At 37.3% G+C, this 25,429-nt stretch overlaps 1 protein-coding gene across 6 annotated transcripts in view; it reads right to left on the reverse strand.

Moving 5' to 3' along the window:
* Nucleotides 1-25,429, reverse strand: part of uchl3 (ubiquitin carboxyl-terminal esterase L3 (ubiquitin thiolesterase)) — a 68,248-nt gene that overhangs the window by 11,192 nt on the left and 31,627 nt on the right. For all 6 annotated transcript variants that reach the window (XM_051927311.1, XM_028799603.2, XM_051927313.1 and 3 more), the window contains 2 exons: nt 15,269-15,354; nt 10,562-10,609 (listed from right to left, as the gene is read on the reverse strand). In XM_051927311.1, the coding sequence (XP_051783271.1) occupies nt 10,562-10,609; nt 15,269-15,354 (134 nt within the window). The remainder of the gene's footprint in view (nt 1-10,561; nt 10,610-15,268; nt 15,355-25,429) is intronic.

Genomic DNA, 25,429 nt, shown 5'->3' on the forward strand with positions numbered 1-25,429 from the left:
ATAAATTCACTGAACACACAATTATTAAAGATGGCTACATATACTTTACTATGTAAAGTAAACCAGATTAAATTAAGTGTTGGGCATAAGCAATTGTGATATTTGGGTGTTGCCTCTATTTGTAAATCGAGCATTAAATTCACATTACAAAACCCATGCCTATCATGCTCAATAACTGGGGCTGTATTTTTCATATAAGATACTGTAAGACTGCATGTCATTTGCAAAAATTCATAGCTAATATTGTTTTTCCTATTGTACTGTTCATTTTTCCCATTAGTCTCACTTGTTTACTGTATTGTTATTTCAGGACTGAAGGCTGAAATTTCAATCCAAAAAATAGTGTTGCATTGCCCCCCATCAGAATTTATGAAAAATAACTGAATCTATATGTGCTGAACAGAACAGAAGACTGTGAATCTTTTGTTGGCGTGCAAAAGAAAAAACACATGTGCAAGTTAGCAATATTGCAAGGTAAAAAAATGACACTATTACATTCATATTCTTTATGCCAAAACAGAATTTAAAAAGGCAAAGGCTCCAAAGAAATCAGCAGGTTTCCTTTCAGAGGATAGGCTAGAACACATTTTTCACATTATGCGGTACATATGGTGGAAACACACACATTGCTCATAAACCATTCAGAAGAAGAATATTAGGCAAATCATTTCATTCTGGTAACTGTGCTGTACAGATTACTTAATGCATTTTTCTACATGTATTTTAAGAAGAGTCAAATAGAAAAACTAAGTAATGGATCGTTGATTGATTTGTACTCCACGCAACTGGTAAGTTTATTTGATGGTTCTGCCATCTGTATTAAAATAATATGCACACATACTGTACTTTTGCAGCCTATAAGAAAATGTTTCATTAACCAGCATAGCTTTACAAGTGAAGGAAGCATTTGAAATAATGGTAGCCACTTTATCTCCATGAGTACAAATTTTTCACTCTAGTCTTTATTCTCAACTTCACCCACACGAATAGATGAACACAATACTACATCTTTTAGGATAATAAAGGATGTGCAACGTGTACATTTATTTTTTTTAATTCTCCCACTAATTTTAGCTTTATTGCATACTTTTCAAAGTGTATTGTGATGGATATTTATCCAAATGCAATACTTGCTTATTTATGAATTAATTTCATTCATCTTTAATTCATTTATTAAAGAAATCTCACAATCTCCAAATGAAGTTGATGTCTGGATATTGATAGGTTGAACTAAAATTCCACCTTTCCTTTCTTTCAATTATTCTGAAGTAAATTAGCTTGTGTCTTTCAGATAAAGTTTTTCTATTAGACATATAATCCGCTCTGAAATTACTGGAATGGCAAGGCCAATTCATTTGCTTTTGCTGTACACTGTGTAGACATTTGGGTATGAGATCAATGAATCTGAGACAAGAGTTCAGCATTTCAGCTTTTACCTACTAGTATTAACTAGAAGTTATAGCAAATCACCCACATTTTTAGGCAAGCAAATTATTAGGAACATGTGAATGACAGGTGTCCTTTGATATCCAGGTGTGTCCTGTTGGATTGTTTACACAATGAAATAGCTCTGAATGTGAACGCTTGGTTTTAGCCTTGGGTTTCACATTTGAATACTGTATTTGTTGTTACACAGGACAAACCAACATGACCAGAGAGCTGTCTATGGGAGAAAAGTATGTCATTTTGAAACTAAGGAAAGCAGTAAAATAAGTTAAAGGCAATGTACAAACATTGGACACAGTCAGTACAACAATTTGGAATGTCATTGAAATGAAAAAAAAGAAACAACCACCAACAGATATTGAACAGGTCAGCCAAGGTAAACAACAGCGGCAGTAGTTGACAGAAACACTGCAAGAGCTGTGACGTAAAATGCCAACACAACAGTCAGTGACATTACCAACAACCTCCACAGGTATCACAATCCACAGTTCAAAGAAACTTGAAGTACAGAAACAAGTGTGACATACCACTCATATCAGTACAGTGATCCCTACTCGATTGCGGGGGTTGCATTCCAGAGTGCCCCGCAAAAGGTGAAAATCCGCGAAGTAGAAACCATATGTTTATATGGTTATTTTTATATTGTCATGCTTGGGTCACAGATTTGCACAGAAACACAGGAAGTTGTAGAGAGACAGGAACGTTATTCAAACACTGCAAGCAAACATTTGTTTCTTTTTCAAAAGTTTAAATGTGCTCCATGACAAGACAGAGATGACAGTTCCGTCTCACAATTAAAAGAATGCAAACATATCTTCCTCTTCAAAGGACTGCGCCGTCAGAAGCAGAGGATGTCAGAGAGAGAGAAAAGCAAACAATCAAAAATCAATAGGTGCTTTTTGGGCTTTTAAGTATGCGAAGCACCGTGCGGGAAGCATATCGCTTGACAAAGCAGCTGCAAGGAAGGGAGCAATGTGAAGGTAGTCTTTCAGCATTTTTTAGACGAGCGTCCGTATCCTCTAGGGGTGCGAACAGACCCCCTGCTCACACCCCCTCCGCCAGGAGCAGAGAATGTCAGAGCAAGAGAGAGAGAGAAAAGCAAACAATCAAAAATCAATAGGGCTGTTTGAGCTTTTAAGTATGCGAAGCACCGTGCAGGAAGCATATCGCACAACAAAGTAACCACAAGTAAGCCCAGCAAGGAAGGGAGCAATGTAAAGGTAGTCTTTCAGCGTTTTTTTAGACGAGCAGCCGTATCCTCTAGGGGTGCGAACAGCCCCCGTGCTCACAATATATTTGAGGAGTTTTATTTAATACGTAATACGTGCTCTGATTGGGTAGCTTCTCAGCCATCTGCTAATAGCGTCCATTGTATGAAATCAGCTGGGCAAACCAACTGAGGAAGCATGTACCAGAAATTAAAAGACCCATTGTCCACTGAAACCACATGAACCAGCGAAAAGTCTATGATATATATTTAAATTTGCTTACATATAAAATCTGCGATAGAGTGAAGCCGCGAAAGTCGAAGCGCGATATAGCGAGGGATTACTGTAATAGGAGTTGGAAACCCAGATTCGAATTTGCAAATTCATACAGAGATAAGCCACAAAAGTTCTGGAACAAAGTTTTATGACTGATGAGACCAAGGTTAACCTCTACCAAAGTAATGGAATGGCCAAAGTGTGAAAGAAGACAGGATCTGCTCTTGACTTAAACATACAAGCTCATCTGCAAATATCGTGGAGTTAGTGTCATGGCTTACACTTAGATGCCTACTTCTGGATCAGGCTCACTAATCTTTAGTGATGACTTAGCTCAGGATTGTATCAGCAGAATGAATTCAGAAGACTACAGAAACGTTCTGACTGCCGATTTATAGAGAAATGCATCCAATCTAGACTTTGTTACTTCCCTAGATTTTAGAGTTTATTCTTAGATGGATTTTGGCAGAGTGAATAATCCAAAGACAACTGAATACTGTCCTAACTTTTCTGCATTTGGATATTTTTTTGGTGATATCATAATGTCTCTCCCTAGAGTTGGTATGCAGACAGCTTAGGCCTACTTTTAAGTTCCAAAGTTAGTCCACCCCTTTTGAATATAAACTTGACTAAGTCAGATGTGAAAATTGCCCAGAGTGTTCAGACTGCATACCCTGCTTTAATTTGGTTGACTCAATAAAGGATTCGATTTTGATTACCGTGTATATAAAAATTTCCTTGTTAGTTTTTCCTATGTGCAATTTCAATGTGAAATAATATTTATTAATGCAAAATTGGATACATTTTTCATTGCACTGTTGCCTGAACTATCCAACTATTTTTCTAATTTTAGTTCCTCATGTCTTTTCAAGATGATTAGTATAAGAATCAGTGGGCATAACTAATTTTTGGATGAATTAAAAGCCAAAGTGAGTACTGCAACATCTCATATAGCTGCCAAAGGCACCAACCAAAAACGGAACATTTGGCAATTCTATAAATAATTACATTCAAAAATGCTCAATTAGATAAATGAGTCCAAATGCAAAACTATTCCAAAAACAGGTTAATCTAAACAGAGCAATGTAAGTGTGTAATATTAGTTTGATTTGCTCCAAAAACCAAAGTTATCCAAGACATTTAAAGGTAATATCCATCACATTATGTGAAAAAATATTTAATAATTTGTGTTTGTGTTTTGTCCAGAGTTGGTTTTGGCCTTGTACTTTAAATTATTGGAATAGACTCAAGCTCCATGTAACCTTATCATAATAAAAAATCAAAAACAGATGGGGAGCATGTATGGTAGCTAAATTGTTTGAAAGGGAATATTTTAAAATCTTGAATTTGGAAAATGCCATTGTTGTAAAATTCAGGACTGTGAAAATTAACATTTTTCAGTTTCTTTAGGATACAAGCTTGAGTTAAGAAAGAGACATACTGTAATTTATTTTGTCACACTGGCCAAATCAAGTGACTGAGCTGTATTATAAATAATTCAGAAAGAATTCTGACTCAGTTCTGTCAGATAGTAGCCATTTTCGTTTTCCTAGGAAAAAGGTAATTATTCTTCTTTGTAAAAATCTTGATTGTGTGTATATGAGACCACTTTTTTCCCAGCTTGAGTTATTTTCTTGTATCCGTTTAAAAATGCCTTCTGTTGTGCTTTTCCTGATGCAAATAAACTTCCCTCTGGGATAATAAAGTCTTCTTATCCTGTCCTAAATCTGTTATATGCTACAAGATTTTATAGATAAATAGCTGTCGAGTGTCATCATTTTTCTCTATTAACAGTCTTAAGACATTCAGATGTTAAAAATGTTTTTTTTGTACACATTTCTTATTTTGAATTAATAATCTATCTCTTCTTCACAATGTACATGTCAAGAAATTGATTTAACAATATTAATTTCTGAAAATCATTAAAAGACTAAATTAGCTAATGGCTCTGACCCATTTATTTTTGTTCAACCAATGTTTTTAATGAGTGTTTTTGAAATTTAAAAATATGTACAGCTTGCTCTGTTCCAGTAATCTCAAAAAATGCTGAACTTTCCATACAAAAGTTCTCCACTGGAGTTATTTTATGTGGAAAGAGAGAAAAACAACATAAAAAAATGTTTGGATTAAGTGGTTAAAGTCTGAAGGTTGGTATTCCTAAAACTGCTGTGGGGGAGAAAAAAAAAATCACTGCAATCTCTGTATATATAAATATATAATCCAACATCTGTCTGTCTGTCTGTCAAGAGAGAACTACTTAACGGATTTAGATCTGTTTTTTTTGTATCATTTGCTTAAACATTACGGTTGATTTTAAGACTTCTTTCATCGCGCTAAGTAATATGGTTCGGCTGTGGCACCGATGTATTTATGTGAATCCGAGAGACAGGCTGCGGGCTGAGGGGAAGGAGAGGCAGGACCTCAGGAGTAGGGTGCCGGGTGGGGCCATCCTCCATTCGAGTCGCTCTATCTCTTTCCACGTGTTGGAGTGTACCTTGCCTCTGCTTAGCTAGTGATACCTGTTTGTTCAGCGGACACATCATTTAGAGATTGTTAAAGAGCAATGTTTGACGTTTTTGAGAGAGAGAGAGAGAGAGCGCTATGTGCTCTTCTCCCCACGTGGGGGATGCTCTCCCATCAGAGCTGAACACAATCAGAAATAGTGGAAACGTTAGACGTTGGAGCGTACCTACCTTCCACTTGGCCAGAGATACCTTGCCAACTTTTTTGGCAAAGAGATCACAGCTACATTCTCACCCCTGACAGCAAATCCAAAAATACTGTATATCAAGAGGCCCTCGGATGCGAAAGCTATCAATATAAATTCTTCTCAATACAAATTACTACTTTTGTCCTGTTTCACTACTGCTAATAGTTAATATATAGAAGTGCATATGCCATAACAACTTCATACAGAGTAAAAATTTAAAAAAAGGCATTCAATGAATATCTTTAGAACTTATGCAAGCCAAGACCAGTAAAGAGAACAATGGTGGAATATGTGGCTAAACTGGATTTACAGTCTGTAGTTAGCACAAAGTATTGTTATTGTTTCACTTTCCTATGTTATTGGTAAAAAAAAGAAAAATTAAAAAAAAAATTAAAATAGACTAAACTAAGTATAACAAACAATGTAGTACATGTCATAGTTTAAAAAGCTAATAAATAAAATAAGACTTTCATTTAAATATATATTTTTACACAGGTACAGTTTAAAACTAAATAAATCTGAACATTCGAACAATCCAGACGAGAACAGACCATTCAGACAAACAAACACTTGGCAGTCCTATCCACTTAATTTTTCCCAAATAACATCAAGTCTAGTTTTGAAACTCCCTAAAGTCTGACTGTGTACCATGCTACTTGGTAGCTTATTCCAAGTGACTATGGTTCTCTGTGTGAAGAAAAATTTCCTAACGTTTGTGCGAAAATTACTTTTAACATGTTTTTAACTGTGTCCCCTTGTTCTTGATGAACTCATTTTAAAATAACAATCTCAATCCACTGTACTAATCCATCTATCCATCCATTATCCAACCTGCTATATCCTAACACAGGGTCACGGGGGTCTGTACTAATTCCTGTCATAATTTTCAACACTTCAATCATGTTACCTCTTAATCTTCTTTTGCTTAAACTGAAAAGGCTAAGCTCTTTTACTCGTTCTTCACAATTCTTCCCCTGCAGACCTGGAATAAGCCTAATCACACTTATGTGGACCTTTTCTAGCGCTGCTATGTCCTTTAAGTAGCCTATACACTAAAACTGCACACAGTGTTCCAGATGAGTTCTCACCAGTGCATTATAAAGCTTGAGCATAACATTCTTGAACTTGTTACACATTGTGCTATATAACCTAACATTGTTATAGCCTTCTTAATGGCATCTGAACACTGTGTGGAAGTTGATAGTGTTGAGTCCACTACGACTCCTAAATCCTTCTCAAAAGATGTACTTTCTATTTTCAGACCTCCCTTTGTGTATTCAAACCTAAAATTATTTACTTCAGATAGATAGACAGACAGATAGACAGATAGATACTTTATTAATCCCAAGGGGAAATTCACATACTCCAGCAGCAGCATACTGATAAAGAACAATATTAAATTAAAGAGTGATAACAATGCAGGTAAACAGACAGACAATAACTTTGTATAATTTTAACGTTTACCCCCCCTGGGTGGAATTGAAGAGTTGCATAGTGTGGGGGAGGAACAGTCTCCTCAGTTTGTCAGTGGAGCAGGACATTGACAGCAGTCTGTCGCTGAAGCTGCTCCTCTGTCTGGAGATGATAGTGTTTAGTGTTTTTTTTAGTGTATATAAGTTTTATATAAGTTTTTAGTGTATAGTGTTTTTTTCTTATGTGTAATGCTTTACATTTACGGAAATGAAATTTCATCTGCCACAAATCTGCCCAAGCCTATATGCTGTCCAAGTCCTTTTGTAATGATTTAATGCAGTGTTTCCCAAATTCGGTCCTTGGGAACCCCTGTGGCTGCAAGTTTTTGTTCCAACCGGATTCCTAATCAGTGACAACACCTGATAGCACAGATCTCATTTAATTAGCTGTTTTTTTTTTCTTTTATTCGACATTCAGAAAAGCATAGCAGCGTGATTTATAAGACATTTAGAAATATTTATGCTTTTGCTATAGATTTAAATACTTAACTCTCTTTAGTTGATTTCATTATACTTTGCCCTTTCTCTGTGCAGTTTTTCCCCCTTCATTGTATCTTAATAATGACAATTTAAAACGAGCAGATCAGACACGCTAGCATACAACACTGAATAATCAAAGGCTGCAACTACTTTACCATCAGACCCACTAATTAGTAAATAATGGATTAATTAAACAATTAGAACACCTGGAAAAGTAGAATAAAAATCAAGATGAAAATACTGTTAAAAAGAAAAAAATATATATTATTCCTATATAACTGCTTGGTACATTTTAATATTTTTTTTTTATAGCAAACTTAGTTTTCTAATTTCTATATTGTTCTCTAAACATAGAACTTGGGAAATATCAGTTCACTTTATTAGCCCAGGAGTTCAATTAAAAACAGAAGCTGGTTGGAACAAAAACCTGTAGCCACAGGGATTCCCCAAGACCGAGTTTGGGAAACACTGATTTAATGGATTCCAGATTTTCTGCCAATTCACCTATCTTGGTATCATCAGCAATCTTAACCAGAATGTTACTTATATTCCTATCCAAATTATTTATATACATTAAAATAGCAGCTGCCCTAGCACTGACCAGAGGAGTACCAATCTTAACATCAGCCAGTTCTGATAAGGTTCCTCACACCATCACCCTCTGCTTCCTGTGTCTGAGCCAATTCTGCAACTATCTAAAAACATCACCCTGAACACCCACTTATTTTAGTTTGATGCCCTGCCTCTCATGGCACTTTATCAAATGCTTTCTGAAAGTCAAGATAAATAATATCATATGCACCACTTTGATCATACCCTTTTGTTGCTTCCTCACAGTATTCCAGCATGTTAGTAAAACATGACCTACCTCTTCTGAACCCATGCAGACTGTTCAGAGAAACTCCTGTACATGCCATGTGCTGCTCAACCTTATTCTCCATTAATTTTCCTGTGATGCATGTTAAGCTTACTGGCCTATAGTTGTTTGGATCTGCCTAGTCACACTTTTTATATAACAGGATAATATTTGACATTCTCCAGTCCTTTACAATTTCCCCAGTGTGCAGTAACTTCCTAAAAATGTGCCAAAGGTTTTTATATGTACTCACTAACGTCCTTAAGAACTTGAGAGTAAATATCTGGTCCTGGAGATTTGTTTGATTTCAACCTATTTAATCTGACCACTATGTCTCCCTTTACAATTTCCAAATCAATCTGTACCTCCTCAGTAGGGAATCCATTCCCGGACAGGTTTATCCATTCCCGGGAATTCGGGAATCCAGGAATCCCACATGTCATTCCCAGGAATGACACAGTGCATGAGCATCTCACATGTGAACGGTTTTAGAACGAGCGACACTTATTTTTAATAAAACTACTGCAATATGTTGACACAAATAAAAGACTAACCTTAACCACAAGCAGTTTATGCTGTCATATAAGTACATGTATCTAGTTAGTTGTGGTAATAAGAGCGTAGAAAGCACAATGTCGAGCGTGCAGTCGTCCAGGCGGGAGCGCACCTTCGTGCAGAGTACACCAGCCGCTGAAAAAGCATGCTCTGCCTCCACTGAAGTAGGCGGCACAGTCATCAGATACTGATACACTTGTTCTAAACAACGCCTGCGCTTGCCGTTGCTCTGAAACACCGCCGTTTCAGCTTTTACTGATGCATCCAGTTTCTTGTCATTATTCTGTGATGGCAAGTTTCTTAGCACAGATAATGCGGATGCAACAGAGTGACGCATTGCAATTTCAAGTTGCTGTTCAAAGCTGTCAACAGCACAGACGTCAAAGAACTCTGCCCCATCCCGGCATTCGTGCGCTGCAAAGTGCAGACTCCTCCCCGTCCACTGTGCTCAGTCAGCCAGGAGATTGACTGCTACTGGTCTGTTGTTGACTGAATTAAATAGGCAACAAACTACACCGTGGGCCAAAAAACCGTGCCACTTAATTATTTTCAACTATAACACTGTTATTTCTTGATCGATTTTTATAACATTTACACGCTATATATGCGAGCTTAGCCATTCCCGTTTTCCCGGAAATTACAGCAGTTTCATTCCCGGGAATGCGGTAATGAAAAATGTCCAGGAATTCTGGGCTCCCCGTAATCGGGAGCCCGGAAATGGATTCCCTACTCCTTAGTAGTCCTGTTTACTGCAGGTTATCTACTTCCTCACTTGTCAAGACCTCAGAAAAATGCTTATTTAGTGCATCCGCAATTTCCTAGTCTGTATTTTTTAAATTCCCCTTTAGTATTCCTGATGCACTTCACCTCCTACTTGACGGATCTTTTACTACTAAAATACTGAAAGAATCTCTTTGGGTCATCTTTCGCCTTATCTGCTATATTCCTCTTGTAGTTTTGAACAGTCCCTAAATTAACTGCCTATTCTAAACTGGAAAATTGTTTACCATGATTACAAAGGTCTGAAAAAATGTTTGCTTATATCAGTATAATAATATTTTTGTTATTAAATCATGACATAATATGAATCTAATGGATATATTACATTTTTATTTTAGGTAAAGATCCTAGCAGAAAACAACTTGCATCAAATCTAATTTAATTTACTTGCATATGTGTGATATTTCCTTAGAGGTGTCAAATATCCCAGGAATTCCTAGCAATATGATGTCTGTTCTTCTGTTTAACTATACACCAAGAATGGTAGACATTCCTTAGTGGTGTTTCAATTCGCTATCGGCACATACTGACAATAATGTAAAAAAGAAACGTCATCTTTCAGGCATTTCTGAGCATTAACTCTCCACTTCCAGTAATCATAAAATAGAGTGCAACTTTAGCAACATCAGAGTGAAAATGAAGAAGATTATCAATGAGGTCTACTTAAGAAAAATGCCATCTTTGTTATTATATTAATGCAATTACTTTGTGTTAATAGCTTCTCATGCGGTTTATGGGTATGCCTTCATCGTAGGAAAAAAAATCATAATGCACTTACTTCAGTCTGTCCTTCTTGTGCACTGCATTCATGAGTAACACGAATGCTCTGAAATGACAAAGATAACTTCTTATTACACATCTTTAATACATGCTTTTGAAAAAAAAGAAAGACTTTACGTTTACCATATGTAAATCTGGAAAAACCTTATTATATTTAATTGTGTCTCCTCCACCTCAGCAATACAGGAAAACACTAATTTAAAAGTTTTTTTGCATAAATTTTACTGCTTTACTTATCAAATCTTCCAAATAATTGGATTAAGGTCATTGTCATCACAATCTAGACTGAAATGATGCTTGCTACTGCTCATTCTGTGTGGCATCAGTGTACAATCACCCATGCATTATGTACTTTTCCTGAATTAATTTGGGATTAATAACCTATGAGTGCATATTTTTGTATTGAAGTACAAGACAGCAACGGACAGCAAACATACAGCAGGTTTGTGCAACAGTACTTAAAAAAAGTTACATTTTAACTTTTTATTGTTGCACTTCACTTCAGTATTTAAAATGCAACAGCTTAGTAACACATTTACAGACCATGTGAATTGCATCTTCACAAAGTACAGTGGTGTGAAAAACTATTTGCCCCCTTCCTGATTTCTTATTCTTTTGCATGTTTGTCACACAAAATGTTTCTGATCATCAAACACATTTAACCATTAGTCAAATATAACACAAGTAAACACAAAATGCAGTTTTTAAATGATGGTGTTTATTATTTAGGGAGAAAAAAAATCCAAACCTACATGGCCCTGTGTGAAAAAGTAATTGCCCCCTTGTTAAAAAATAACCTAACTGTGGTGTATCACACCTGAGTTCAATTTCCGTAGCCACCCCCAGGCCTGATTACTGCCACACCTGTTTCAATCAAGAAATCACTTAAATAGGAGCTGCCTGACACAGAGAAGTAGACCAAAAGCACCTCAAAAGCTAGACATCATGCCAAGATCCAAAGAAATTCAGGAACAAATGAGAACAGAAGTAATTGAGATCTATCAGTCTGGTAAAGGTTATAAAGCCATTTCTAAAGCTTTGGGACTCCAGCGAACCACAGTGAGAGCCATTATCCACAAATGGCAAAAACATGGAACAGTGGTGAACCTTCCCAGGAGTGGCCGGCCGACCAAAATTACCCCAAGAGCGCAGAGACGACTCATCCGAGAGGTCACAAAAGACCCCAGGATAACGTCTAAAGAACTGCAGGCCTCACTTGCCTCAATTAAGGTCAGTGTTCACGACTCCACCATAAGAAAGAGACTGGGCAAAAACGGCCTGCATGGCAGATTTCCAAGACGCAAACCACTGTTAAGCAAAAAGAACATTAGGGCTCGTCTCAATTTTGCTAAGAAACATCTCAATGATTGCCAAGACTTTTGGGAAAAAACCTTGTGGACTGATGAGTCAAAAGTTGAACTTTTTGGAAGGCAAATGTCCCGTTACATCTGGCGTAAAAGGAACACAGCATTTCAGAAGAAGAACGTCATACCAACAGTAAAATATGGTGGTGGTAGTGTGATGGTCTGGGGTTGTTTTGCTGCTTCAGGACCTGGAAGGCTTGCTGTGATAGATGGAACCATGAATTCTACTGTCTACCAAAAAATCCTGAAGGAGAATGTCCGGCCATCTGTTCGTCAACTCAAGCTGAAGCGATCTTGGGTGCTGCAACAGGACAATGACCCAAAACACACCAGCAAATCCACCTCTGAATGGCTGAAGAAAAACAAAATGAAGACTTTGGAGTGGCCTAGTCAAAGTCCTGACCTGAATCCAATTGAGATGCTATGGCATGACCTTAAAAAGGCGGTTCATGCTAGAAAACCCTCAAATAAAGCTGAATTACAACAATTTTGCAAAGATGAGTGGGCCAAAATTCCTCCAGAGCGCTGTGAAAGACTCATTGCAAGTTATCGCATGCTTGATTACAGTTAGGGCGGCACGGTGGCGCAGTGGGTAGCGCTGCTGCCCTCGCAGTTGGGAGATCTGGGGACCCGGGTTCGCTTCCCGGGTCCGCCCTGCGTGGAGTTTGCATGTTCTCCCCGTGTCTGCGTGGGTTTCCTCCGGGCGCTCCGGTTTCCTCCCACAGTCCAAAGACATGCCGGTTAGGTGGATTGGCAATTCTAAATTGGCCCTAGTGTGTGCTTGGTGTGTGGGTGTGTTTGTGTGTTTCCTGCGGTGGGTTGGCACCCTGCCCAGGATTGGTTCCCTGCCTTGTGCCCTGTGTTGGCTGGGATTGGCTCCAGCAGACCCCCGTGACCCTGTGTTCGGATTCAGCGGGTTGGAAAATGGATGGATGGATGGATGATTACAGTTATTGCTGCTAAGGGTGGCCCAACCAGTTATTAGGTTCAGGGGGCAATTACTTTTTCACACAGGGCCATGTAGGTTTGGATTTTTTTTTTCTCCCTAAATAATAAAAACCACCATTTTCAAACTGCATTTTGTGTTTACTTGTGTTATATTTGACTAATGGTTAAATGTGTTTGATGATCAGAAACATTTTGTGTGACAAACATGCAAAAGAATAAGAAATCAGGAAGGGGGCAAATAGTTTTTCACACCACTGTATATCAAAGATGACCAACAATGGTATGAACAAAATACACTTTATTTAAAAGTCTGCTTTGGATCAAACCTAGATCTGAACAGTATGAAATTCTGGCAATTTTGTTTCAGGTATTAGAGTGTAATTGGAAAAATAATCAAAATTAAAATGTTTTTATTTTAGAAAAAAGGAACTTACAAATACAAATCTACTGCCATCTTGTTCCATTCTCACATTTTACATTTGTGCTTCCTTGACAAATGATAGCAGTATATTTTTGTATAGTTCATTAGAAAATGCTATGACTGCTCTGGAGAAGAAGCCAAAGGGGCATCATGTTAACTTATAGATAACTTACAACCCTGCTACACAAAAGATTGTCTCTAGTACAGTTACATGCTACCTGGAGGGATACAGTGGCTCTCTTGCCTGTATCGATTTCCACTGCAGGTTGTTATAGTCAGAATGGGTTAAAAATTGGTTACTTAACCACAGTTTTCCTTTTAATAATGTCTTTGGTGCATGTGCCTTTACAATTAACAGGTATGCCGATTCGCAATTAAACACAGTTTTTGTTTATGTTTCCTAGAGAATGTGCACAATATGAATAAAGATCGACTGCCAGATTATTGTAGAGAGATGCCAGACTGCAGACACATAGTCTATTCAATAAAAATGTACATTTTCAGATGACACAAGTCAAGTGTTTAATCACAGCTCCTTTAGCTCCCTTGAAAACACAAATGATTAGGAGTAGCTGTTACATGCTATTGTACTGTGACAGATTCTCCAACATTTTACATTCAGGTGAAGTTATACCTTATGAGATTTTGGACTGCCTACAGACAGTTATGTTTTTGATCAACATTGCTGGCAACTTAGTGACAGGTCTTCCAGATGGCAACAGAACATTTAGAACTAAGTTGGGCTGAGGCAATACACTAATGAAGTGAGGAAAGGCACTTCTCCATAATTTGGCTAATGTCTCTTGCTGTATTCTATGCAAGTGTACTCAAATCAAATTTAGGCAGGCACACTGATGTCACTAAAGCAATTTTGTACTGCTTGTTAATTCAAGTCCTATACAAAATAAGTGAATGAGCATTTAACTTCAAATCACCTATGAAAATAACTACAGTACTTCAACAGTAGTACTGTCCTATACTATCACGAACTTTAGTATAAAGAAGCTTTATCTGCATTCTCAAGTGCTTGTTTCAATATTTATTTCAGATAAATCTACCCATCTATATTGAAAGCTCTTGAGTATGATCCCACAAACCCTTTTCCAATAAAGACTTAAGAGAATGAATTCCCTTAGCCTGCACAAGTAGAGAATATCTTTGAATTAAAGATACATATAACTGCTTTTCTCTGCAAACAGCTTGAGGGAATAAAATGCATCCAAGATTAACACATATTCTTCACATACTATCTCACAAGTCAAGTGTACTCTACAGTTTGAGTATGAAGCAAAATAATTATTAGCATTTTAGTTTTTTGGTTTTTTTTAATATTGTCTTAAAGATGAAAATATAATGCAGCTATCAGTATAGTAAATTGGCAAATCACAAAGTAAACATTAATCTTAACAGAAACAGTTACACCATTTCCCTGGGAAATTAAACTTTTATAAACCAGAAAGAATTTTAGTAAATTCACATTATTGACAAGAACATAATATACTGATAAGACATTTATCTTAGTGTATTAAATATTCTGTGAAAAAATGCTGGAAAAAAGAAAGATATTTGTAAAGCAAACATCATTAAACTATATCTGTACTGTAAAGTATGAAGGTAAATATTGTGCAGTATCAATTTTTTTTTTATAGCTAGATCACATAAAACAGAAACCTAATAAGAATAAAAGCCATAAATAATAGCAATGTCTTTACATATTACAAGTTCCTCTTTTTGAATAAAACAGCCTGAAGAAGAATACCACATAAGTAAAGAACTAACCCTCTAATAAGAAACAAGTCAACTATATAAGGCATTACATTTAGGGTTGCTCTCTCTCTTGTTTTATGTGTAACTAACTACAAGATAATTATGTAGCTTAAAATTATGGCATTTAAAATTAAATCCAAATGTGGTTCATTTCAACAAAAAACCCATATGTTTAATTAAAAGCTAAACTACAGTATTTACTGACCTCATCTTTTTCAAGATAGCTGGCTCTTTCTTCAGGTGCCATAGATCTAGATTCATTCAGAAATTTTTTCAGTGCCGAGGTAGATTCTGTAGGAAAAAAGTGCATTTAACACCATTAGAAAGAGGGTCTTTAAAAATAATGGATACAAGATGTAGCTGAAATTTATTTTTTTTCTTCACTATCATTTTAAGAAAGAAAAAAAAATTGTGAAAAAATAATTTAAAAATATCAAAAACATTAAAAGCAATTTACATTCATTTGTAGTTCTTGGAGGTTATTACAGAAACCATGCTTTGAAACCTATCTGTTTATTTAGATTTGCTACACCCACTTACTGTATTTCTCTAAAGAGTTGTTGGAAGCCAGAGACTATCCCATTGGTACTGGGCACAATCTTATAAAACTGCATTTGACCTGAAGCATTACAAATGTCAGGTGGTGTGCTGGGGAGACAGCATAAAGAAGAGAGACGCCTCACGCCTGGACAAACTGGTGAGGAAGGCAGGCTCTGTTGTAGGCACGGAGCTGGACAGATTCACATCCGTGGCAGAGCTATGGGCGCTAAGCAGGCTCCTGTCAATCATGGAGAATCCACTGAACAGTATCATCTCCAGACAGAGGAGCAGCTTCAGTGACAGACTGCTATCACTGTCCTGCTCCACTGACAGACTGAGGAGATCGTTCCTCCCCCACACTATGCGACTCTAATTCCACCCGGGGGAGTAAACGTTAACATTATACAAAGTTACTTTCTGTTATACCTGCATTTTTATCACTCTTTAATTTAATATTGTTTTTTTTTTATTTAATATTGTTTTTTATCAGTATGCTGCTGCTGGAGTATGTGAATTTCCCCTTGGGATTAATAAAGTATCTATCGATCTATTTCTATTACAGCAAGAACTATCATATATTTGTCATGCTGTTTTATGACAAAGTGGGCATTGCCAATTCTGCTTGGCTTTTTAGTGGAACACAATACCTGTTAAGGCAGTATATTTAACACGGATGTATTACCGGTAATCCAGATTCACTCCCAATCAACATTCCTGAAAAAATGGCTTAACCCATACTGTACCAGGATCAGACAAAAACTAATTTGGTAATAAAAGTGTAAATCAGACTTGAAGTGACGTCTTTGCAGAGGCTGCTCCAGACCAAAAGACTCCAAATGGACACCCAAGCTAGAACAAAGAGCTACAAAATAATAAGTGATGGACAAAAATGGTCCTATAAGCAGGCACTGGTTCTGTAACTAGAAGAGACTTTAATTCAATCACCAGAGGTTACACCTCCTTTAAAAACTTGATGCATTCATCTCTTCTCTCTCTCGCATGCTCTGAAATCTACTTGCTATCTGACACCAAAAAGCCGATATGCCACTCTCTCTCAGCTGAAACACAAGAGCACTCTGCTAAGCCAAGCTCTATGCCAGTGACTAAACCCAGTCTAAGAAGACTGAGAAGCAGCCATTACTTCAAGAAGGGAACTTCAGCATCTAATATTCTGCCAGACAAAGTTTTTCCCTATGAAGCTGCATCTGACACAGCATTGAGCCAAATTTAGAAAAGCACAGCACAGAACACCATGTGACAAAGGACAATAATGCAAAGAAAAAGACTACACACTTCAACACAAGAAGAATCCTCCAACTGAACCCAGAGCAACAACAAATCCATGTAACATCGGACACCATCCTTAAATACTTGGTACAGTACAACAGTTTCTGTGCCAAGATAAATTAGAACTCTAAATACCAAGTAAACTGCAAGCCTCTTCTGTGTTATATGTTTGTTTGTCTGTCTCGTCTGTCTTGCATCCTTGTCCTGTCTTCTACGTCAATATACAGTGGTGTGAAAAACTATTTGCCCCCTTCCTGATTTCTTATTCTTTTGCATGTTTGTCACACAAAATGTTTCTGATCATCAAACACATTTAACCATTAGTCAAATATAACACAAGTAAACACAAAATGCAGTTTGAAAATGGTGGTTTTTATTATTTAGGGAGAAAAAAAAAATCCAAACCTACATGGCCCTGTGTGAAAAAGTAATTGCCCCCTGAACCTAATAACTGGTTGGGCCACCCTTAGCAGCAATAACTGCAATCAAGCGTGCGATAACTTGCAATGAGTCTTTCACAGCGCTCTGGAGGAATTTTGGCCCACTCATCTTTGCAAAATTGTTGTAATTCAGCTTTATTTGAGGGTTTTCTAGCATGAACCGCCTTTTTAAGGTCATGCCATAGCATCTCAATTGGATTCAGGTCAGGACTTTGACTAGGCCACTCCAAAGTCTTCATTTTGTTTTTCTTCAGCCATTCAGAGGTGGATTTGCTGATGTGTTTTGGGTCATTGTCCTGTTGCAGCACCCAAGATCGCTTCAGCTTGAGTTGACGAACAGATGGCCGGACATTCTCCTTCAGGATTTTTTGGTAGACAGTAGAATTCATGGTTCCATCTATCACAGCAAGCCTTCCAGGTCCTGAAGCAGCAAAACAACCCCAGACCATCACACTACCACCACCATATTTTTACTGTTGGTATGATGTTCTTTTTCTGAAATGCTGTGTTCCTTTTACGCCAGATGTAACGGGACATTTGCCTTCCAAAAAGTTCAACTTTTGACTCATCAGTCCACAAGGTTTTTTCCCCAAAAGTCTTGGCAATCATTGAGATGTTTCTTAGCAAAATTGAGACGAGCCCTAATGTTCTTTTTGCTTAACAGTGGTTTGCGTCTTGGAAATCTGCCATGCAGGCCGTTTTTGCCCAGTCTCTTTCTTATGTAACCAGTGATCCATATTACTAACCGAGAATAAACCGGATATGGACGCAGGTACACGGCGATGGGACCATGAGACGTACTGCGCAGGCGCACGTCTCATAAACCGCAAGCGAAGGAGTCACGGCCCAAGAATGAAAGAGCTCAACTAACGTGAATGAGAAGTGAAGCAACAACGCGCCCATAGCTAACGACTAACGACACAGCCACACACAAAAGAGGATTTTGCGCTGCACCCCAGAGTCAAACGTGAGAGGCTACGGAGGCCCCACAGGTCCACAAAGATAGTACGTAAGGCGCAGGCGTCACCGCCATAATGTGAGTGGCACTACTACAGAGTGAAGGCGCAGGCGTCACCGCCATATTGTGAGTGGCACTACTGCGGAGTGAAGTTAGGAATAATGTGCTGCTTGGGATTGTACAAACCGCTGAACACTTTACACCAAATTCAAACACAATACAGCTCAACGATACAAACACGAGCCCACCTGGATAAGATCAATGAACGCAGGCGCCAACAACGCGCGTCTGAAACTGCGGAAGCAAAGCAGGCACGGGTTCAAAACGAACGACCTTGACTGACGGATATACAAACACGAGCCCGCCTGGATAAAATCAATGAACGCAGGCGCCTACAACGCGCGTCTGAAATGCCACGGGCAAAGCGGCCACGGCTCCAAAACGAACGAGCTGGACTAATGTATTTCAGGATACCCAACGCCGGGGGGAAGCGAGCGAAGCGAGCAGGGGGCGGAGCCCCTTTGTCTTAACCTGAACTGCACTGCATTAAATTATTCTCTGTATGGTGATGCAAATATATATAAATGTCAGGGCTTAACCTCTAATGTAGTAGGTAGCACCATGAAAAGGAGACCAATGATAACTTGTTCAGGTAGGGATAACCAATTAACAGATGGACATTTGAAGATGCAAGATAAGACACTGTTTGTACTCGGAGACAGTAGGTGACAGGTGCCCATCTTCTTCAGGCTACTACATGGCTGCCTAAACATTTTAACAAAAAGGACTAATTAAGCTGCAGTGATACCTGGGGCTATCATGGGGGGTTTCTGGGAGCATGGAGTTTTACTGGACCAAGTCCAGCACCATAAGTGACTCCTAGAGTGACCTACAGACTTAAGGGCTAGGACTCTTTACCAACAGGAGAGAGGAGTTAAGCATGGAGTACTGAAAGGATTATCTTTGCAGGGATGAAGAAAGCCAGAACGGTTTAGGGAAAGGAGTGGGAGACAGAAAGGAGTGTTGCGTTTGACAGTATGAGAAGTAGACCAGCCCACAGGTAAACACAGCATTCATTGTTTTAGGTAAATTCTAGACAGGTGTGGCCCTTTAATACTTATTTATAGTAATGTTGTGTGTTTGTCACCAGTGACCACCTATTTCTAGTTAACAAACAACCCTTTCTTGTCACCTTGACTTCATTTGCCTCACTGTGGGTTTGAAGTCCACTTCCATGAGTCACATATAAATAAGTATACGATTAAAAAAAACCGTGTTTTTTTTTTTTTTTCTTTTTTTTTTTTTTTTTAAAAATAAGCAATGATGTTTAGGCATTAAAATTCTGGTAGGGCCATACCAGAATTTTTTTCAACAGGTGTTCAGATTTTGCAAATGTTGACATTAACTTATCTAACTAATAATATCAGTTCCCCTTCTGCTAATGACTAGTGAGATGTACAAATTTATTTATGGTTTGCATTAGCAAAATAAAAAAAAAAAAAATCAATTAAACAATGGAATGCTGGTGACTGGTCTGTATTGATTGATACTGTAATACCTGCCAACATCATTGTCATCTGCCAAATGCAACAATATCAATTTAAACATTAACACATTAAGTAAACTGCCAGTCTTGAAACTACCCACTGTCCAAGAAATGACAGTATATTGGTGGTGAATTTCCGAAATTGAAGCAGCAACACTTCAATTTAGAACTGAACAACTTTGAGGTGAAAAAGACAAACCACAATAACATGGAAAGACCACACATATTATACACACTGCACAACTCAAACACAACACTTTGGGGTTGTCCAGTAGCAGAACTACTGGTAAGTGCTGTACAGCAAGGTGTTTGGTGGGCAGTGTGAGACTGACAAAAAATTGAAAGAACAATTTTCTAAATACCTGTTTTGTTTTTTTTCTGCATGAAGACTCTGGGCAATGAGGTTGGTGTATACTACTGGATTTTTATCACAAAATTACAGTACAAGTAAGGTATCTTCTGTGGGGTTTTCTGATTTAGTCCTCATACAGTCCTCCTCACCCGAGGGTGAAAAATCAAGATTCTACTCAGCCATTATGGTCAGAGCAAAGAGCAAACCCCCAAAAAATTGCTGCCATTACCTTCAACAGAACGTTCATACTGCACACACTTTAAAAAACAATTTTCTAGATAAGAAAAGATAGAAAACTACATTGAACATATAGTGGAAAACTGGAAAAACATGCTTATGATGATAAATTATTTTCATTAACCATCAACTTAATAGGTTAATGAGGGAAGGTTATTACTTATTTTACACAACACCTAGTGTATATGTATCCCACTGGCCCGTAATGGAGAAACACCACTGATCAAAAGTCCATCCATCCATCCATTTTCCAACCTGCTGAATCTGAACACATGGTCACTGGGGTCTGCTGGAGTCAATCCCAGCCAACACAGGGCACAAGGCAGGAACCAATCCGGGCAGGGTGCCAACCCACCGCAGGACATGATCAAATTTCTCAAAACAGAAAAACAAAATGTTAATCAGATTATTATAATGAATATAACTAATGTTTAATGAAACAACAAATTATACAGCATAAAAAGAGACAAAAAGTCCCAGTGTTAAAAAAAAAAAAAAAAAAATACCACATTTTACTTATTTTTACTTCTGACTTTAAGGAGTTTAAAAAATATAGTTACAGTGCAAGTTAAATTCAGAAATATACAAGTACGGTAGAACTGTGTTCACTAAAGCATTCTTTTAAAATACAAGCTGACATGTTTGTAATAAAACAAATAGCTTTTTACTAGAGAAATTTCCTTCTCTAAGAAACTAGAGTACAGGGAGAGACTGTACAAGTGTGAAACCATAATTCAGGCATTCCAGACATGAAAAAAATTAATGCAGATGCATACATGGCCTAACATTCAGATGCACTTGGGGACTTAAGTAAGTAATGTAAAAGTTAAGGTGTTTTACTTCATTTTAGTTAATTCAATGAGTCCACTATCACAATTTTGTTTATTAAATATATTTGCAACAGTGCATCATATTCAGAAGTAACAATGATAATAGAATACAACTACATGTGTTAGTTGGGTACAGTAAACACATTTAACAGTACTTTAAAATGTAATCTAATGTAATGTAATGTAAAAAAGTGGCACAAATAGGCTTGTGGTAGCTTTCATAGATAACAACTAGAATTAGTCTGCTGATTGTTGGGGTTTATGTCTAACTGTATGTCAGATTTCTTAAACAAAGCATTTTTGCAAGAGGTATTTGAAGTCTCAAGATAAAATCGTTGGCTGCTTTAGACCATGATGTATAGACGATCTGGAGTTCTATTAGTTATAATGTAACAGAAATACTTAATCATTATAAATGTTCAGATAATGCAGCCATCAAGCTGTTTTTAGTGTATGTACTGTAAATACAAAATATATATATATTTGTTCACTCTATGCTTGCATAATTTACTTTTGTTTTGCATTAACTTCTAGATAAGTAATACTTGTTTTCTTTTTTTTTTTTTTTTTTTGTTTAAAGGACTACCTCCCCCAAAAATTACATATTTTTTATATGTTACTTATCTCAAGTACTTTGTAGTGGTGGCTAAGAAAAACTTTTAATCTTAAGTTTTCGTTTAGAATGGAGAGAAAGAAGTATATCCCATAACAGAATTCAATCATCTCTAGTTTTGTACAATGGCAAGTGGAATTTAAAACCTCTAGGTCCAATTGGGGTCAGAAATAAAAGACTTCATAATGACGTTCAAAAACGATGGCGTGATACACATGTGGAGAAGGTTAGAGATTATGAATGTAGTAAAATTTGAAAGTATTAAAAAAAAAAAAGATAGTAAAGATTGCATTAGCACAAACAAACGGAAATTATTACTCTGTGAAATAACGGAACAGCAAAAAGAGATTGAATATATGGACATAGGTGATATGTCAGAAGTATGTAGATATTGTAAGGCTTTAAAATTAAAGTTAGAGACTTGTAGATCATCTAATTCCTGTTGCCATCAGGGAAAAGTAGTGTTGCCTCCCAGTGAAGAGACATATCCGCCAGAATTAAAAGATTTATTGTTTGGTGAAAGTGAAATCCACTAACACTACAGGCAAAATATCCGAGTCTACAATAATTTTTTCATGTTCGTATCATTCAATGCTCAGAACATAGATTTACACAATAAGAATCTATAAGAATCTGTGGTCCCACAACAATTAAAGCTACGACAAGTTTAATTTCGAAAACAGCACAATTCGTGCAGGTGTATATTTATGATAACGGAAAAGCGATGCAACATAGAATCGAAACGGTGTTCAGTCAAATCAGAGTATACATTTACATGATCGGATTTCAAAAACAGGGTTTACCTCACATGCATTTATTGGTTACTTTGCAAAATAAATTAACTGCTGATGATGTAGATTGCTTTGTCTGTGCTGAAATTCCAAACAGAGAAACCTATCCTGAATTATGGTACAAAGTCATTAAACACGTCTCATGGACATCATTTAAAAGATTCAGTATGTTGGGACTCAAAAGAGAAAAAAAGTGTTAAAAGAAACTTCCTAAAGTGTTTGTTCAATCAACAGATAAGACTAAGGCTGGCTTTCCTGATTATCGCCGAAGAGATAATTGTCACGAACAACACACTTATCACGGAAAGAAAGCTGGTAAAATTGTGATGATCGGTAATTCAATGATTGTACCATATAACTCGAATTTGCTAAAACAATTTGATTGTCATATTAATGTTGAGTATCGTGCATCAGAAATGAGTATTAAGTACATCTACAAGTACATTCATAAAGGGCACGATAGAGTACATGTAGCTTTATCCAAAGAACAGTCTCAGGACGAAGTTCAAGCATATTTACATATTCAGTACTTCAGTGCAATGGAAAGTGGTTGGCATTTAATGGAATTGACAATGCACGGTCGAAGTCATTCTGTTGAATTATTAATGATTCATTTACCAGGTCAGAATATAATTCAATTTAAAGAGGGCGAAGAAGCAGAAGCTTTAAAGGTAGCGAAAAATAAAAATACAAAATTAATGGCTTATTTTGAACTTAATAAAACAGATGTAAATGCAAAAGCATATACGTATACGCAAATCCCTCAACATTACACATGGCAGAAACAAAAAGTGTGTATGTGTATATATGTATGTATGTGTGTATGTATATACGTATGTGTGTGTATAAATCTAAACAGTTACTCAGACATTAAAAAAAAAGCTAATTAAATGTTATATGTGGTATTTTATTAGATATATAAAAAAAACTATATATAGAATTTTAATTATGCAGATGGATTGAAATTGAAAGAAGTTTTGCTTCTAGAGAAATAATTGTTTCCAGTCTTCATGGGGTGTGTTCAGCCCCCTCTCTTCAAAACGGCACGTAATGCTGGAGGGGGCGGAGCCCCTTAGTGTGTGTGTGTATATATATATATATATATATATATATATATATATATATATATATATATATATTATACAAGATGCTTCTAAGAGGAACCCTTTAAAAATCCCTCTTCAAGGTCAAATTCCTTACATGTACAAAAACATGTATCACTAATGATAACCGGTTGACATCAACTTGAGTTATGACTGACATCCTGCATATTGAGACTCTGGGAACACTTGCAATTTGGGTACTTTCTAGAAGAGGCCCTGCTGAATTTCCACATGACACCGCAACACATTTCGCACTGTTGTGGTATTGTCATGAATTATGAATTGCACTTTAATAGATTATATCATTATATTTTAATAGCTGAATATTGTAATGAGAAAATCCAGTGATGTTAACATTTGTGAAAGGGTGCTCACGGACACAGGCAGGCAGACACATTTGAAGCCATCACCACACGTTTATTTATACAAAGTATTTACAAGTCTTAAGTGCACCACACAAACCCCAACCGTCACCCAAAGTCCTGGCTCTTCACTGAGCCGTCTCTTCTCTCTTCCAAACAACACTTAAGGCCTCTCCTGCCGCCTCCTCTGACCTTGTCCACCACCTCACCCGACTCCAGCCTTGATTGCAGGGAGGCGGCTCCTTAAATAGGCAGGCGGCTGCGGACCACACCCGGCCACCTGCCACACATTATTTTTATTAAATTCGCATTTAAGTTTATACAGTCCACATATACTAGTAACAGCGTTTGACGTAACCAGCCACATATGGGGTTGGTCAGCCCTAGGCCCTGCACACTCCTAAGTCTGCCACTGTCAACATACAAGTCTTTTAATCAACAATTATGGCTAATTATGATTTTACTAAATAAATAAATAGAAGATTCCCTAGAGACAAAGAAATCACCATAGATCTTATACAAGATTCACATATGGGGCCTCATGTATAACACCGTGCATAGAACTCACACTAAAACATGACATATGGACAAAACTGGAAATGTGCGTACGCATAAAAATATCCAGATGCCTAAAACTGTGCATACGCCAAGTTCCACACTCTCTCTCTTTATAATCCCAATGAACGTGAAATTCAACACATGAGCCTACATCACCACCCTGAATCCTCCCAGAATTCTGCATATTTGAATATGCAAATCAATATAAATAGCCCCTTCCATTCAGTATTTTGTTAAAAGACAACGGCAAAAACACATGGGGGGGGGGGGAAACAGAAGAATATCAGCAATTGCGAAGTGGAGGCAAGGAAAAATGTACTATTTGTTGGTTTAAGCAGTGGTATAAGTAACAAATGGAAACTGATGGAGTAATGCAGTGTGGCTGAGACACTCGAAAGTTCAAGTTGAGAAAGTCGCACAGTGCCCCAAATAATAAAAAAAAAAGGTCACATATCAAATTCAACATGAAAAAGCGTGTTATATCTCACTGTCTGTTTATTCTGTTTCAGACACTATTACAAAAACTGACCCCCATGCAATGATGGTGCTGCTCTTCGGGCCCTGGCTGCTCACACACCTCTGCCTTGGAAACCGCTGGGCGACCATCTGGATATGTGCTGACAGACATTGTTCTGGAGTTGCAAAATGCAATAGTGGATGCTGTAAGAGATGTGGCCAATGGACTAAGGAATTTAAGGGCTGTACTATGTGATATTGGCCACAAATTAAATGAACTGATTAAACAAATT

Source organism: Erpetoichthys calabaricus, chromosome 4, assembly GCF_900747795.2.
Source record: "Erpetoichthys calabaricus chromosome 4, fErpCal1.3, whole genome shotgun sequence".
NCBI lineage: Eukaryota > Metazoa > Chordata > Cladistia > Polypteriformes > Polypteridae > Erpetoichthys > Erpetoichthys calabaricus.